Source organism: Monodelphis domestica, chromosome 7, assembly GCF_027887165.1.
Source record: "Monodelphis domestica isolate mMonDom1 chromosome 7, mMonDom1.pri, whole genome shotgun sequence".
NCBI lineage: Eukaryota > Metazoa > Chordata > Mammalia > Didelphimorphia > Didelphidae > Monodelphis > Monodelphis domestica.
This window is the reverse complement of record NC_077233.1, coordinates 155522289-155538474: the sequence shown is the minus strand read 5'-3', so window position 1 is coordinate 155538474 and position 16186 is coordinate 155522289. Positions and strand designations below refer to the sequence as shown.

The 16186-nt window shown below is 35.2% G+C and overlaps 1 protein-coding gene across 10 annotated transcripts in view; it reads left to right on the top strand.

Annotated features, from left to right (window-relative positions):
• STX17 (syntaxin 17) overlaps nt 1-16186 on the top strand; it is a 133259-nt gene that overhangs the window by 7369 nt on the left and 109704 nt on the right. For 9 of the 10 annotated variants that reach the window (XM_056805901.1, XM_007498989.3, XM_007498983.3 and 6 more), the window contains exons 2-3: nt 2806-2988; nt 8477-8542. In XM_056805901.1, coding sequence (XP_056661879.1) covers nt 2866-2988; nt 8477-8542 — 189 coding nt within the window. In that variant the 5' untranslated portion in view covers nt 2806-2865. Of the gene's footprint in view, nt 1-1897; nt 2187-2805; nt 2989-8476; nt 8543-16186 lie in introns of those variants that run through there. The other variant, XM_001364643.4, reaches the window with a different exon arrangement.

Genomic DNA, 16186 nt, shown 5'->3' with positions numbered 1-16186 from the left:
TCTAATTATAAAAAACTATCTACCATATCAGAGAAGAGTTACAGTCTGAATCAGTGAAAATCATTTTCATACTGATGAAGTCACAGATTTTTGAAGTATTTAAGAATACTTTGTTTCAGTCATTTAATCCATTCATCAAAGGCTTACTATGTGCCAGACATTATAAGTACTGCGGAGACAAAAAGAGGTCAAGATAGAACTTACCCTCAAAGAGCACACAATTTATTGAGGAAGACAACAAGCAAAAAACAAATCTGTACAGACTAGCAATATACAAGATAATTAGGAAATAATTAGAAGGAAGGCATTAGAATTAAAAGAAGTTGGAAAAGACTTCCTAAAGAAGTTGGGATTTTAGTTGGGACTTAACGGGAGCTAAGGAAACCAGTCATCAGAGGTAAGAAGGGAGAACATTCCAAGAATGGGGGGACAGCCAGAATATCTGCAGAAAAGAAATGAAGTATCTTCTTCTTTTAACTAGCCAGAAATCTGGTGTCAATGGATTGAAGAGTAAGTGTCAGGGAGTAAAGCATAATAAGGAGCTGCCGAAATTAATTATTAAGTAAGGGGTGATGTGGTCAAATCTGACTTAGAGGAAAATCACTTTAGTGACTGAATGGAGGATGGATTGACATGAGGAGAGACTTCAAGAGGCATACATACCAGCAGGCTAATGAAATAGTTAAAGCAAAAGGTAATGAGGGCCTGCTCCACAGTGGTGGCAGTTTCAGAGGATAGAAGAGGGCATGTTAAAGAAATGTTACAATTTAAAATCAACATTGAAAGACAATATTGAATAAAGGATAACACCTACATTGTTATTCTGGGAGATTAGGAGGATGATGTTATTCTCTACAGTAAAAGAGTTTGGGGGAGAAGATAATACATTCAGTTTTAAGTTCATTGAATTTAAGATGTCTACTAGATATCCATTTTGATATCTCTGAATGGCAGATGAATTTTGGAGATCAGAAAAGTTAGAACAGGGTGGATATATTTGAGAATCATCAACTAAGAGATGGTAATTCAATCAATGGAAGCTAAGTAGTATAAAGGAAGAAGACAAGAGACCTAGGACAGAGCCCTGAGGAATGCCTATAGTTATAGGACATGACTTGGATAAGGATTGATAACTTTGGGAAGAGGAAAAACATTTAAGTGGAATGATAAAGTTAGAAATCATATTGTAAATGCTTAAGAAGATAGGGAGAGAAAAGTGGAGGCACCTGTTATAGTCAGCCTTTTCAAGTTTAGTCACAAAAGGCAAAAGAGATGTAAAATAATAGTTATTGGCAAAAGAAAGATCAAATGATGGTATTTTTTTTTCAGGATAGGAGAGATATAGGCACATTTATAAGAAGTATTAAAGCAGCCACCATAGAGGGAGATATTGAAAATAAAGAGTGAGAATGACAGAGAAGCAATCTGTTAGAGGAGAAAGGATAGAATGGGACCTCTTCCAGGTAGAGAGGGTTAACCTTAATAAGGAATAATGCCACTTCTTCATGGATACTAGTGTAGAAGGAGATGATAGCAGAAGGCATAAGAGTGATAGGAGATGAGAAAGAAGGAAGAAGAGAGAGCTCATGGAAAATGGCCTGTTGGGTTTTGTTTGTTTGTTTGTTTGTTTTCTGTAAAATATCAGACAGGGTTCTCATCTGACAAAGTAAGGTAGTGGAGGAACTATTAGAAGTCTAAAAGGGATGAAAAAGTTTGGAAGAGCCTCTAAAGAATGGTATGTTAATGAGGGGGAAAAATATAGTAGGATTGCCTAGCAGCAGTGAGGCCCCAGGTGAGATTGTTTAAAACAAATTTGTAATGGACTCGATTATAATTATGACATGACTTTCAGCCCCTTAGTTCAACAGCACTTGTAAAGGAGTGAAGGCCATGTGACTTGTAGAGTTAGGCTGTCAGGTTGTAGTCTTCAATATGATAAAGTGACTAGAGACTCAAGAAACAAATATTTTAGATTTGAACTGGTCGAGGAAGGAGGATAAGAGGAGAGAGTAGCCAATTGGGGGGTGATGACCTGAGAAAGAACCAAGGGATTAAGGTATTAGAGGTCATGGTACATACGAAGAGTGTGGTTTGGTAAGGGAAGTCAGAAGGAGGGAAAGAAAGCTAATAAGTTATGCTAAGCAGGATTTCAGAATTCTTGAACATGGAGGTGGTGCCTTTGTGGGGTAAGATCAAGGCTATGACCATTTTTGAGTATGGCTGGGTTAGAGGAGTATGTAATGAGAAGTGAATAGGTTGAGGAACTAAGTGATTGGCATGTATATAATAATTAATGAATACTTATTTAATGGATGAATAATAGCATTTATTTCATCACATAAAGTTTTGTCTTTATACATTTATGTACCATTTGTAGAACAAGTACAGAATGAGAGTTAGAAAAATGCTTGTTTATAAATGTGAGTGAAATATTAGTAAATGTTAATGAAAATAGTTGTTTTGCAGTTAAAGAGAACCACAAAACTTATAGTAATCTTAACAGGAATTTCATTTTTTGAAACTTTTAGCCACATATAAATTCTAAAGTATTTTTCATCATATAGTTACATAATTACCTTGTTCATTGTTAGAGAGTGAAACCTTTTATTTTCTTTAATTGATCCAAGATACTGTTCCTCAGAAATGTTAAAGGAAATTTTGACTGAACTTTATTTACATTTAGTATTATATTTTCAATAAATGCCTTATACTTTGCTTAAAGCACATATAAAAGTACAGTAGTTTTTTTTTTTTAAGTCATGGAAGTTGATTAGCAAATATGCTTAAATAAATATTTATTTTTAGGTTTTTCTAAGTAAGTGGAGAAAGCAGTTTGGGCAAGTGGTGATACACCTCCATTTTACAATGTCTGAAGAAGAAGAAAAAGTGAAATTGCGCCGTGTTGAGCCAGCTATCCAGAAATTCATTAAAGTGGTAATCCCTACAGACCTGGAAAGGTTGAGAAAACACCAGATAAATATTGAGAAGGTGAGCCCCTTCATTTTCTATCACGAGGAAACAGTTACATAGGTCTACTTTTATTTATTGTGGATTTTAACTAAATTTGAAATATTAGATGAGATGCTTTGCTAATACACCTGGCTCTTGTTGATTTAACAATGGGGTTTATTTTATCTATTGGTTTTTCTACTCTGCAAACATGTCATTCATAGAGTATTTCTTTAGGAAATAGACTACAGATTTTTTATTAATCAATATTGATTTATTAGACTGTTAGTAATTAAAATACAGAACCTATCCAAACACAATGTTTACATATTATTACCTCATACTATAGTGATAAGGAATGACCATCCTGTTCCCTGAATTTTTTACTTAATTTTTTCTGTATCTTGGCAAGTTTTTATTCTTGAGAGTCTGATAGTTAACTACCCCTTTCCCTACAGTTAGGATGATAAATATAATTGCTTTTACAGTTAGAATCAGATGTCACCTCCTATAGAAGTCTTTTCCTGTTGTCCCAATTAAGAGTATTCTTTATGTCCTCTTGAAATGCTTTGTATTTATTCTTTTTACATATTTAACTGTACATGTTGCATTCCTTCCCCCTGAGAATATGTAGGATGTTTGGTTTTTGTCTTTATATCTGCAGCGCCAGGAATACTGCATGACACATAGTAGACAATACATACATTTAATTGATTGCTGATCATTGAAAATGATGTTCACTATTACAAAAGTATGTCTTAATCTCTTCACTCTGAGGCAGCATTTTAAAGAGGAAAAAGAGGTCTGAGATATATTGCCCAGATGTTAGCTTGAGGATAGAGAGAGAATAATTGGCAGTAGTAGCAGAATGAAGGAAGGAAACTGGCAATTGTGGTAAAGTTGTGGTGTCCAAACTGGGCAGAAATTGGACAGATAAAGGACTTCATGATTAGAAGGAATGTCTGTTTGGACACTGATTGTACTGGATGGATAATGGTTGACTAGGCAGGAAACTTGGGCCAGTATGAGAGTGGGGATGAAATGGAAGATGAGCTCTTGAGGCATTAGCTTGAAAAAAGGTGAAGCCATTAGGTGCTCCACAGTCTAGATAAAGATCCCTAAAATTTCTGTTGCATGTACACCAGAAGCATACTACCACTTAAAAAGAAGAGGAAGAAGACAAATAAACCTTACCCAAACAGATTGCCTACACCCTCCAAAACATTCTTTCCCCTTATACAGTACCTTGGTTTGGCTTTCTTACCTGACTCTGATATCCATAGCTTACATTGGTTTTTCCCCTCCCATCTGCTTCTTTTTTGACTACAGACTCTAGAACCTGTATTTGTGAGTATATCCTGATAGAGGCCTCACCAAAGTATCTCTCACAGGATTGTTATTGCCCAGTCATAGCTAAATCCTTTCCCTATTATTTTATCTTAAAATCAGCAGATATTGGATACCTAGCTTCCCCAGTACACAGCTAATATATGTCTGACTTTTTTCTTCACCCAAACCATCATTCTCTCCACACCTCTCCACCCTCCAGTTGTTTGTCACAAGTAACTCTTCATATTTTGAAGATGTTGGCTCAGGAATAATGAACTAAGGGTTGGAGAGAGCAGAAGCCATAACATGTTCAGGAGATATTGTCTGGCAGTGGGGAAAGAGAACCTCAGCTGCTTTAGAGTAAGGGATGGAAAGAGATCTGTTTTGGGGAATGTGGTTGGGAAAGGTACCAGGTCCAAGGCACAGGGACGACCTTGTGGGGAGAGAAACTTTAGAGATACTATAGAAAGCAGACTCTGAACAAGAAGGAGAGCCTTTCTCCCCTTCTTTCTCCTTATAGTTAGTTATTTTCCTTCCCTATATCATTCCCTCTTATGGTCTCTCAGTTCCTCTTTCTCTCAATTACTTTTGTGCTAAATCTTTCAGTCTTCTGTGTGAGTTTTGCTTTGCTTTACTAATCTGTTCCAGTATTTATGAAGTTGAAGAAAGTCTCAAAATAATTATAGTATATATACTATGGATGTATAGTTTCAAAGCAAGCACCTAGTTTCAGTGTTGACATATATTACTTGACTCCAGTTTACTTCATATTCCTAGCCATTCAATCTGTTTCTTGAGATAGAGGAAGACCAGAGACTATTATAGTACCTTATACATAGTAGGTCTTCAGAAGATTATTTAATTATTTAATAGATGATGATTTTCCATCCATATAGAATTAAGCAGCACATTTTAAAAGAAATGTATGTATATAAATTTAATTAAGAGTGCAGTTCACTCTGGGCAAAGAAAATATTGAGAATCCTGATAGACAGTAACTTACTTTCAAAAGAACACATTCTTGGAGAGAGCTAAGTGTAGAAAGATAAAATATTTATTATATTAAACATCAAAGAAATACAGAGAAAATTGGAAGAAAGCTTTAATTAAATCACCCCATAGCTGTAGAAAACAATGAACGCAATGTATCATGAACACCTGGAGCTCTATGTCATAGGATCATCACTGTTAGCTTATGTTATGCACTATAATATATATTAAAATTATCTTATCCAGGCAAGAATTTGTTAGATAATTTGTTTTCAGCACATAAGTTTATCTTTTAGAAATTTAAAGAAAGAATGAGGGAATCTGTTACTTTGAACCTAATTTATCCTATAGAAAAGAAAGAATATGTTGGTGAAGTGGAAACAGTTGGAACTTTAGAAAAATATGACTGTACCACGTTTTAGTAATAGCCAAGGATGAGACAGTATAAGTAGGTATACTTTTAGACTTTAGAAAAGCTAATTTCAGACAGTTCAAAGAAAATATAGGTATAACATTGTAGCCTGAAATACCAAAAAGAAAGATACAGAAAGAAATGGAAGGCTTTCAAGTGAAATTCTGACAACGAAATAAAAATATTGCCTCAGTAAAAAAAGGAGATGCTCTTAAAAGACCCATGTAATTGCAGTGGGAGATCTCTGATGTGCTTGGATTTTAGAAGGGCATATTCCAAAGGTGGAAGCAGGTGCATATAAGCAACAACAATTTAAATATAAACAAACTAGTAGAGGCTATAAGAATAAGGACAGGAAAACTAAAGCCCAGAATGAGCTGAAATTTGACCAAAAAAGAAAATGAAAAAAACAAAATGGGGTAGGGGAACATGACATAATGCTATCTTTAGATACTTGAAGAGCTAATGGGTAAAACAAAGATTCAACATTTTACATACATATATATATATATAGGGAGAGAGAAAGAAAAGAACTGAGATTGACAGTTGGAAGAGAAGCATAAATTTGGTTCACTATAAGAAAGAACTTTCTAGTAATCAGAGCTATCCAAGAAAAGGATATGTAAACATGAAGGAAGAGTTGGAGAAAGCAAGGATCAGATGAACCTCCCTTTTACATAAAACAGTTGTGTACATACGCACAGAGACAGATTTAGTGTATAAATACATTAAACTGAAGTTCTAGACTTCCTGATCATGTTATTTATTATAAGTTTTTTTTTTCTCCTCTTAGTCAGTTGGGTTCTCTAAGGGAAATAAGGAGTGAGTGTTTAGCAAAGAGCGCCATTGAAACACTTAATACACAGAAGAGAACAGAATAAAAGTTCTGAAGGAAATAAGAAAAGGGGGACTTGAATTTTTTTCTCTTTTAAAAATAATTATTTTTCATATTTAAAAATTTTGAGTTCCAAATTCTCTCCCTCTAGCCACTCCCCAATCCTTAAAGAAGGCAAGCAATATATCATTTATACTTATGAAATCATGCAAATCGTATTTCCATATTAGCCATATTGCAAAAAAAAAAAACCCATACAAACAAGAAAAATAAAATGAAAAAATATGCTTCGGTTTACACCTAGAGTTCATAATTCCTGTATCTGGAGGTGGATAGCATTTTTCATAATTAGTCCTTTGGAATTGTCTTGGATTATTGTATTGATCAGAGGAGAAGGACATTTCAAGATTAGAGTATGGAATTTACTGTATACTTTTTAAAAAATGCAAGAAGTATGAAATAGCCACAATTTCCTATGTATAGACCCTCTTGTTTTTCTAACTATGCATATGTAAAATGTACTTTTTTGGTCTTCAGTACATAAACTCTACAAAAAGGTACTTGTTAGAAGTAGTTGTAGGTTTGATATTAACACTATGATGCATTTGATTGTTCAGTCATTTTTCAATCATGTCCAACTCTTTGTGACCAATAGAATTTTCTTGGCAAAGGTACTAGAGTGATTTGCCATTTCCTTTTTCATCTCTTTTTACTCATCTTTAAACTGAGATGGAAACTGAGGCAAGCAGGGTTAAGTGACTAAGTCACACACTAATAAATGTGTGAAGCTAGATTTGAACTCACAAAGATGAGTCTTTCTGGTTCCAGACCCAGTGAATCTATAATATGAAAAAATGTCCCAAACTAACAGGGCCCAGATGAATTTGGGAAGTATGACTATATTGGACAAGTTCTACATGATTTCCGGACTTTGTCCATCATTTCAGGAGCAAATGCCAACATTATTTCTTGTTCCACTTGATTTTTTTTTGTCTTATACAATTGCTAGTTTTGCAATGATATTGTTTACTATTTGTCATTGTAAATATGCACTATTTCAGCAACGTGTATTAAATGGGCTTTGTGGACTAGTGTAGGAACCTAAGAACCATTCAGAAGTTTTTTTCTTGTGAAAAAATTATCTAAGTTCCTATCTTGAACTTATGAAACAGAAAGCCTTTTGTAAGTTGGTAACTTCCTATTTCTAGACTTGTTAAGGTGAGAACAGATAATTACTGTTGTGCAGCAGTTTATATTGAATGTATGTCACAGAAAGAGTATTGGAAAACTTCATTCAGAGTGGAATAGGGCCTTGAGAAGACATCTCTGAGTAGTAGGAGGTCTGTAAACATTTATTAGACTGGGCCTGTATTAAGCACTGGAAATACAAAGAAAGGTAGAAGACAATCTCTGTACAGTAGGAGTTCACTGTGAAATGACATATAAACAATTATGTGAAAACAAATTAAATGCAGAACTAATTGGAAATAATCAACAGAGGAGAAACATGAGAATCAAGTGAGAGTAAATAAATGTCATTGATAAATTGGAATTCAGGACAATTACACTTGATTAGTTTGTTAGCTGCTCTGTTCTGTCCCCCTTCCTCAAAGCTCAGACAGATCTCAAGCAATTAAAAGATTGTGACTTATAGCAGCCTTTTTCATTCTCTGCTTTTAGAGAAATGTACACTGTCCCAAGAATATTTCTAGTAATTGCAATAACATGAAGAAATAACTTTTTGCTTTTGAGATAGGGTGGAGGACCTCAGGCCCAGGTATAGTTCTGTTATAGCAAAGGTCTAAAGCTGTAACCTAGTTGTTTTTAAAAGAAAAAAATTATCTCAAAGGAGTAAATTATTACTGAAAATTTTAGAACCTGAAGGAATGTCTTGAGTCTGGTTATTCAGTTCCTAAAGATGAAAAATTACATAGTTAAAAATTTTTTTTCTGTGTATACAGTATCAACGATGCAGACTCTGGGACCGGTTACATGAAGAGCATATCAATGCAGGCCGGACAGTTCAGGTAAAGATATTAAACTGTATGGGTTGAATCTGTAAAAAAAAAATCTGTTTTGGTGGGGTAGTCATAAGAATCACTATCTAAAGGCATAAAATGTTGCCTCCATTGTAAGGACAAAGATAAAGCTAATCCTTCTAAATTATACTAATAGTTACCCAAACTAAGAAGTAGTTTGTTTTCAGCTATTGCTGCAAAGGATAATTTTTATATTTTGCCTTCCTTTCTTACTATATTATTTAGATGCATGTAAAAAGTAATTTATGAAGCTAGTCTTTTCATCAAAGTTTTTTTCTCACAAAGTCTGTGATTTATAAAATGGGTAATTGTATTATGTCAGTTTTTAACAGAGGGTTCCCTTTGTCATGCCTTTTTACTGTTTTAGAAGATGCCATTTGATATAGCTTAAAATTATGAAGACATTAGAAGCCTTTATTTCTTAACAAGTCATTTAATTCAGCTCTTGATCCACACAAAAGCCTCAGCATAATTTTCTGTATTTTAAGTTTTAATAGGTTTCCACTAGAAAATGTTTAAAATGACATATGCTCCTGGATATAAATACAAATTCAGAGCCTGCAGTGTAAGTTGGGGCTGTTTTGTTTTTTTTTAATCCAAAATCTTGGAAGGGACCTCAGAAGCCATTTAGCCCAAACCAGATTTGACAGGAATTCCTTCCATAATACTCATCCAGCATTCACTGGAAGATACCTAGCAAGGATGAATTCTGTTTCCTAAGGAATTCTGTTCCACTTATAGATAGCTCTAATATTAAGAAGTTTTCGGGGGCAGCTGGGTAGCTCAGTGGATTGAGAGCCAGACCTAGAGATGGGAGGTCCTAGGTTCAAATCTGGCCTCAGACACTTCCCAGCTATGTGACCCTGGGCAAGTCACTTGACCCCCATTGCCTAGCCCTTACCACTCTTCTTCCTTGGAGCCAATACACAGTATTGACTCCAAGATGGAAGGTAAGGGTTTAAAAAAAAAAGTTTTCCCTTCGACTTGAATTAATTTTTAAAATTTCATTCTTTTTCAATGAGCAAGCATTTATTTTCTCTCCCTCCACTGAGAAAGAAAAAAGAAAAAAAACCTTGTAACAAATATGCATTTTCAAGCAAAACAAATCCCATATTAACCATGATCAGAAATGTCTCATAGAATGATTTTTTAAAATAATTTTTGTTGATATCTTACATTTTTTATCACCTAAATTTCTGCTTGCATTCCATCTCTCTCACCTCCTAGAAAGCCATTCTTTGTAACAAGTTATTCTTTTTAAGAAAAAGTAGAGAAAAAAAATCCATAAAACTTATCAATATATCAAAAAACACATGCCATATTCTATGCACAAAGAGTTACCACCTCCACAAAGGAGTAGAGGAAAATGTTTTTTTCATATATCTTCTTTGGGGTCAAGCTTATTCCTAATTGTGCAGTTTTCATTTTTTAGTTGTCTTGTGGTAGTTCTTTTCAGAGAACAGTACTTGGAGTAAGGAATGCTTGAAATAAGAATCCCATCTCAGACATTTATTAGCTATGTAACCCTGGGCAAGTCACTTAATCACTCTGTGTCTCTATTTCATCATCCATAAAATGGGCATGATAATAGTGCTACAACCTTCTGAAGTTGTGAGAATCAAATGAGTTAATATATATGAAGTGTTTTACAAACTTTAAGGTGGTATAAAAATGCCACTATTATTATTGTGTAATCATTGTGTATAGTGTTTTCTTGATTCCAACAAGTAGAATAAATTTAATTCCTCTTTTATATGATAGCCCTTCAAACATAGTGAAGTCTTTATAAGGCAAAGCATGCACATTTTCTTCAACTAAACATTTTGTAGTACACTTTTATCACCTCACCACATATATATATATATACAGAGAGAGTAATAACCTTGGATTTTTCTATCACCCACCAGGGTTCTACTTCCATGTCTATGAACTCTTAAATTTCCTTATCTAATCATTCCACTTCTCCCTTTGCTTTACAACCCTAAACCCTTATCTTTGTCCTTAATACAGTGTCTCATCCCTCAGTTCTTTTCAGGCCATCACCCCCTGCATTTGATATATATATATATATATCAAATGCAGGGGGTGTATGTATGTATATATATATGTATATATATATATATATATGCATACACACACATATCTTGACCCCTTAGAAAGCCACAGTTCAACTGTGTACTTTCCTCTTGAGTCTTACCCCCTTATCCTATCACCAGTCTTGTCTTGCCAATCCTCACCTGATATTACTCCCATTATCCATTGCCTTCATTCCTCCTCATGTGGTGCTGAACAAAGCTGGAGAAAGTCATGAAACTTATTATCATTGGGTCTACTACAAATTTATGTTTACATAATTACAAATGGGCCCTTATTGTGGCAAGGCAATTTTTTATGTCTCTCTAATAGATTCATTACCTATTCCCCACAGTGCCTTATACAAACATTTTTATTCCTCCTCCAACCTTCCACAATCTCCTTTTTACTCACCCATTTAGTTTAGAACATTACCTCATATTTCACTGAAAAAATTGAGGCCATTCTACAAGACCTTCCTCTTAATCCCTCATTATCATCTCATATCTTTCAGTTTTCTACCACTCCTTTTTCTCTTTCTCACATGAAGAGTTGGCCCTTCTCCTAATCCCCCTATATGCACAAGTAATCCCATTATTTCCCATCTTCTCTTTAAGATTTCCTCCTCTAACATCCTCTCACCATTCTTCTCTCTCTGTTTACTGGTTATTTCTCTATTGCCTAAAAACAGGTTTGTCTCCTATTTCCTAAAAAATAAAGACAAAAAATCCCTCTCACTTGATTCATCTATTTCTACTGGTTCTCACTCCATATCTCTTCTTTTTGTGACTGATCTCCTTGAAGAGTCTATCTGTAATCTGTCTCTCTACTTCCTTTACCAGATTTAATGAGAATTTTCTAGGTTTTCATCCTTCTAGACCTCAAAGCAGCTGTTGACCCCGTTGATTAACCTTTTCTTGATACTCTTGCCTCTCAGTTTTTATGACATGTACACTCTCTTGGTTCCTCCCCTAACTGCCTGACCACTTCTCTTCAATCTCCTTTGCTGGATCTTCATACACTAACTGTGAGAGTCCCCTAAGCCTCCATCCAGTATCCTCTTTTCTCATTTTATTGCATCACCTGGTGATTTCATGCATACCCACTGGTTCAGATCTCTCTATGCTGATGATTCCTAGATCTATTTGTCCTGCTCTAACCTCTCTCTAAGTCACCAGCCTCAAATTTCCACCAGATGTCCTATAAACATCTTAGACTAAACTTAACCAAATCTGATTTCATTATCTTTCCCCCAAAGCCTTCTCCTTTCTCTAATTTTTATATTATTATGAACAGCATCATCATTATTCTTCCAATTACTTAGGTTCTCAATGTAGATGTCTTTCTTGACTTCTCACTCTCTCACCACCATTGATATGTAATCTATCATGAAGTCTTACCAATTTTACCTTCATAACATCTATCATTTACTCCCCCTCTGTTTCCTGACATTGTACTGTGATGGGCCCTCCACTGTACCACCCCCCTCATGCCTAGACAATTTATTGCAATAGCCTTCTGGTTGATCTCTCTTCCTCAAGTCTCTACTTACTTCAGCCCATTCTCTATCCATTCAGCTGTCAAATGATCTTTCTAAAGTACAGATCTGTCCATGTCACATCCTCCCACACCAGCTCAATAATCTCCAGTGTCTCATCACCTCCAAGATTAAATATAAAATCTCTTATTTGGCTTTTAAAATTCTTCACAACCTAGCCCACTCCTACTTTTCTGTTCTCTTTATAGCTTACTCCCTATATATACTCAATGATTCAATGACACTAACCTCCTTGCTGTTCCTTTCGAAAGCATTTGTCTCCTGACTGAGCATTTTCACCAACTCTTCCCCATTATAGAATGCATTTTCCTCTTCATGTTTGTCTCCTGGCATGCCTAGCTTCCATCAACTTCCAGATAAAATCCCATTATGAGATATTGAAAAGGAACAGAATTCATATTTTTCTCCTTTTTTACGAATTTCCTTATCTCATAAGCATTCTCATTCTTCTTTTCATACCCACATTTATGACCTTGCGTTTGTATCCCCAGTGGCTAGCACAATGCCTAACAAAAAGTAAATGCTTAATAAATGCCTCTTGCATGACTGGTTGACCCTTCTCTGTATGGAATCCATTTTTCTCCAAATGTTTTCAAAACTAAAGATAATACTCAAATGTGGTTCTAACAAGGACCAGTACACTATAGGTAAAACTTCTCTCATTTAAGATATCCTTTTCTTATTATTGCTTAAGATCAACTTTTTTTTTTGGTCTATGTTGTACCACTGATTTCCCTTGAGGTCCAAAAAAAAAAAAGAAAGAAATCTATATCTTTTAACAAAAATAATTATTTTCCCATTTACCCTTGTTATCTTGGGGTTTGGGTTTCCAAAGTCAATCTCAGACTCAGCCCCACATGTTCTCTGAGGTAAGCAGGCAATAGTTACTCTAAGTATGCTAAGTCTTCCAGCTAGAGATTGGGAACAACAACTGTCTGCAGGAGTTCCATCTGGGGAAAAACTGTGTTGCCCAGACCTAAAGAAAGGTCTGGAACCTATAAGTATCAAGAGGGTAAGCAATCAGACTCTACCCTTAATCAGACCCCATAGTATAAATTCTGGAAGTTTATATCTCTCTAGCACAAACCAGGATTCCTATGATTAATGAAAAGCATAGTACTGAAGAACACAGATGGCAGCAGGACCCCAAAGAAGACAAGACAGGGTCATACAATGCCTTGAGAAATTTTATTAGAAGAACCCTATCAGAGCCAGGTCTTATAACAAAGTCCTCCTAGTAGATAGTAGAATAAGTGAAAAAAGATAGAACTGTAATTCTGTTATGGATGCTTAATATACAAACCCAAAAGAGGAAAATAACTGAAAAATTCAGAGAAAATCACTGTTTGGCCTCATTATCGATTAGAATTCCTAAAAGAAATGAAGATGACTTTTTAAAAAGCTTAATAGAATTGAAATTGTGACACTAGAGGATTTGGAAAGGAAGTGAAAACTTTGGAAGATATGAAAAGAGAATTAGCAGTTTAGCATGCTTTGTACAAAATAGTACAAGTAATAAGACTCCTATTAGATTAGACCAAAAAGAAGTTGGTGCCTCCCTGAGACAACAAAAAATATATTTTTAAAAGACTGAAAAAATAGAAATATAGTAAGATATCCCATAATAAAAACAACTGACCTAGAAAACAGATCAAGAAAGGATAATTTAAGAATCACTGGTCAACATAGTAATTTAACATTTGATAAACCCAAAGATCCAAGCTTTTGGGACAAGAACTTATTATTTGGCAAAAAATTGCTGAGAAAATTGGAAAACCATGATAGAGACTGAGTATAGATTAGCATCTCCTGCTGACCAAGATATCTTTGGCCAAGATAAGATCAAAGTGGGTATGTGATATAGACCTAAAAAGTGATGCCATAAACAAATTAGGGGAGTATGAAATAGTTTACCTGTCAGATTTATGGATAAGGGAGGAATTTATGAACAAATGAGAGAGTGAGAGAACAAGAGAGAGAGAGAGCAGTATGTGATGCAACATGGATAATTTTGATTATATTGAATTTAAAAAGATTTGCACAAATAAAACCAGTGCAACCAAGATTAGAAGAAAAGGAGCAAGCTTGGGGAAATTTCTTTACAAGAAGTATCTCTGATCAAGATCTCATTTCTCAAATATATAGAGAACTGAATCAAATTCATAAGGATACAAGTCATTCCCTGATTGATGAATGATCAAATTATATGAACAGACATTTCTCAGATGAAGATATCTAGGTTATCTATAACCACATGAAAAAATGCTCTAAAACACACTCAGAGAAATATAAATATAAAGCTCTTAGCCACCATCTCACCCTTATCAGATTGGCTAATATGATAGAAAAGGAAAATGATAAATGTTGGAGGCAGCATGGGAAAATTGGGGCACTAATTCACTGTTGGTGGATTTGTGAACTGATCCAACCATTCTGGAAAGCAAATTGGAACTATGCCCAAAGGGCTTTAAAATTGCATACCTTTGATCCAATAATACCACTACTAAGTCCCAAAGAGATTTTTTTTTTAAAGTGGGGCAGGGGGGAGGATCTATTTATACAAAAATATTGATAGTAAATTTTTGTGGTAACAAAGAATTAGAAATTGAGGAGATGTCTATCAACTGGGAAGTGGCTAGAAGAACTTCTATGAACTGATGCAAAGTGAAATGGACAGACCAAGGAGAAAACATGTACATAGAAGCATCATTTTCTGATGAATAATTGTGAGTGACAGGTTTTCTCTGCAATATGGTGATGATCTAAGACAATACCCAAAGACTCATGAGAAAAATGACATTCACCTCCAAAGAAAAAATTGATGGAGGCTGAATATAGACTGAAACATACTATATTTTACTTTCTTCATCTTGGGAGGGTTTTTTGGTTTATTTTCTTTGAGTTCTCTTCATGATGACTAATATGGAAAAATGTTTTCCATGATTGCACATGTAAAATCTATATCAATTTGTTACCATTTGAGAGGGGAGGAGAGGGAAGGAAGGAGAAAGAGAATTTGGAATTCAATTAAAAAAAAACAAGTGTTAAAATTGCCTTTATACATAATTGGGGGTGGGGGGTGGAATATTAAAAAAAAAATCACAGCCAAGGCAGAACCAAGACAGTCAAGTGGCAGGAGCAATGCAGTGAGCTACACACAAACTCTGTCAAAATGATCTAGAAAACACCAGACTGAATCCTAATGGGAAAATCCAGAAGAGTCATAGTAAGTCAGCCCAAATTGGCATAGGGAGACTGGAAGAGAAGCCCACAGATACTTGGAATTGGTAAATACCCCTCCCAAGCATGCCCATGCCCAGGGAAAGGCTGTGCACCAAAGCAACAGGAGATATCAACTGTATGAGGGGCAGTGTAATGAGAAAAGTTGCAAATTGGCAACTTTGTCTTCCACTACTCAATTCTAGGTCACAGATTCTATGCATACTGAAAAGAGAACCTATGCAAGGTAGGGAGGGTCTGAGCAATATGTGGAGAAAGGAAGAATTTCAAAAGAAGCAACAGTGTTGTGCTCAGACCTCAGACTGGGCACAGGGGCTCACTTTCAGCATGTAGCCCAGCCAGCAGAGGAATAAAACCAAGGTAAGAATCCCAGACCAAAGGGGAGCCTATAATACTGATACTATAACCAACAGGCTTTCCATTTCCAGTTGGCTGGCAGGATCTGAGTTCAAGAGCAGTCTACTAGGCCTAGTCTCTTCCTTTCCTCCAGAAATGCTAGAGTTTAGTCTTAGGCTAGCTAAGCGCTTAATGAATTGAGAGCTAGACCTAGAGAAGGGAGATCTGGGATTCAAATCTAGATTTACATTTACATACTTCCTAGCTGTGTAACCCTGGGCAAGTCACTTAATACTCATTGCCTAGCCCTTACCACTCTTCTGTCTTGTAAATAATACATAGTGTTGATTATGAGACAGAAAGTAAGGGTTTAAAAAAAGGTTCAACCCTAACATCAAATCATCAAATATGAGTAAAAAAAAATC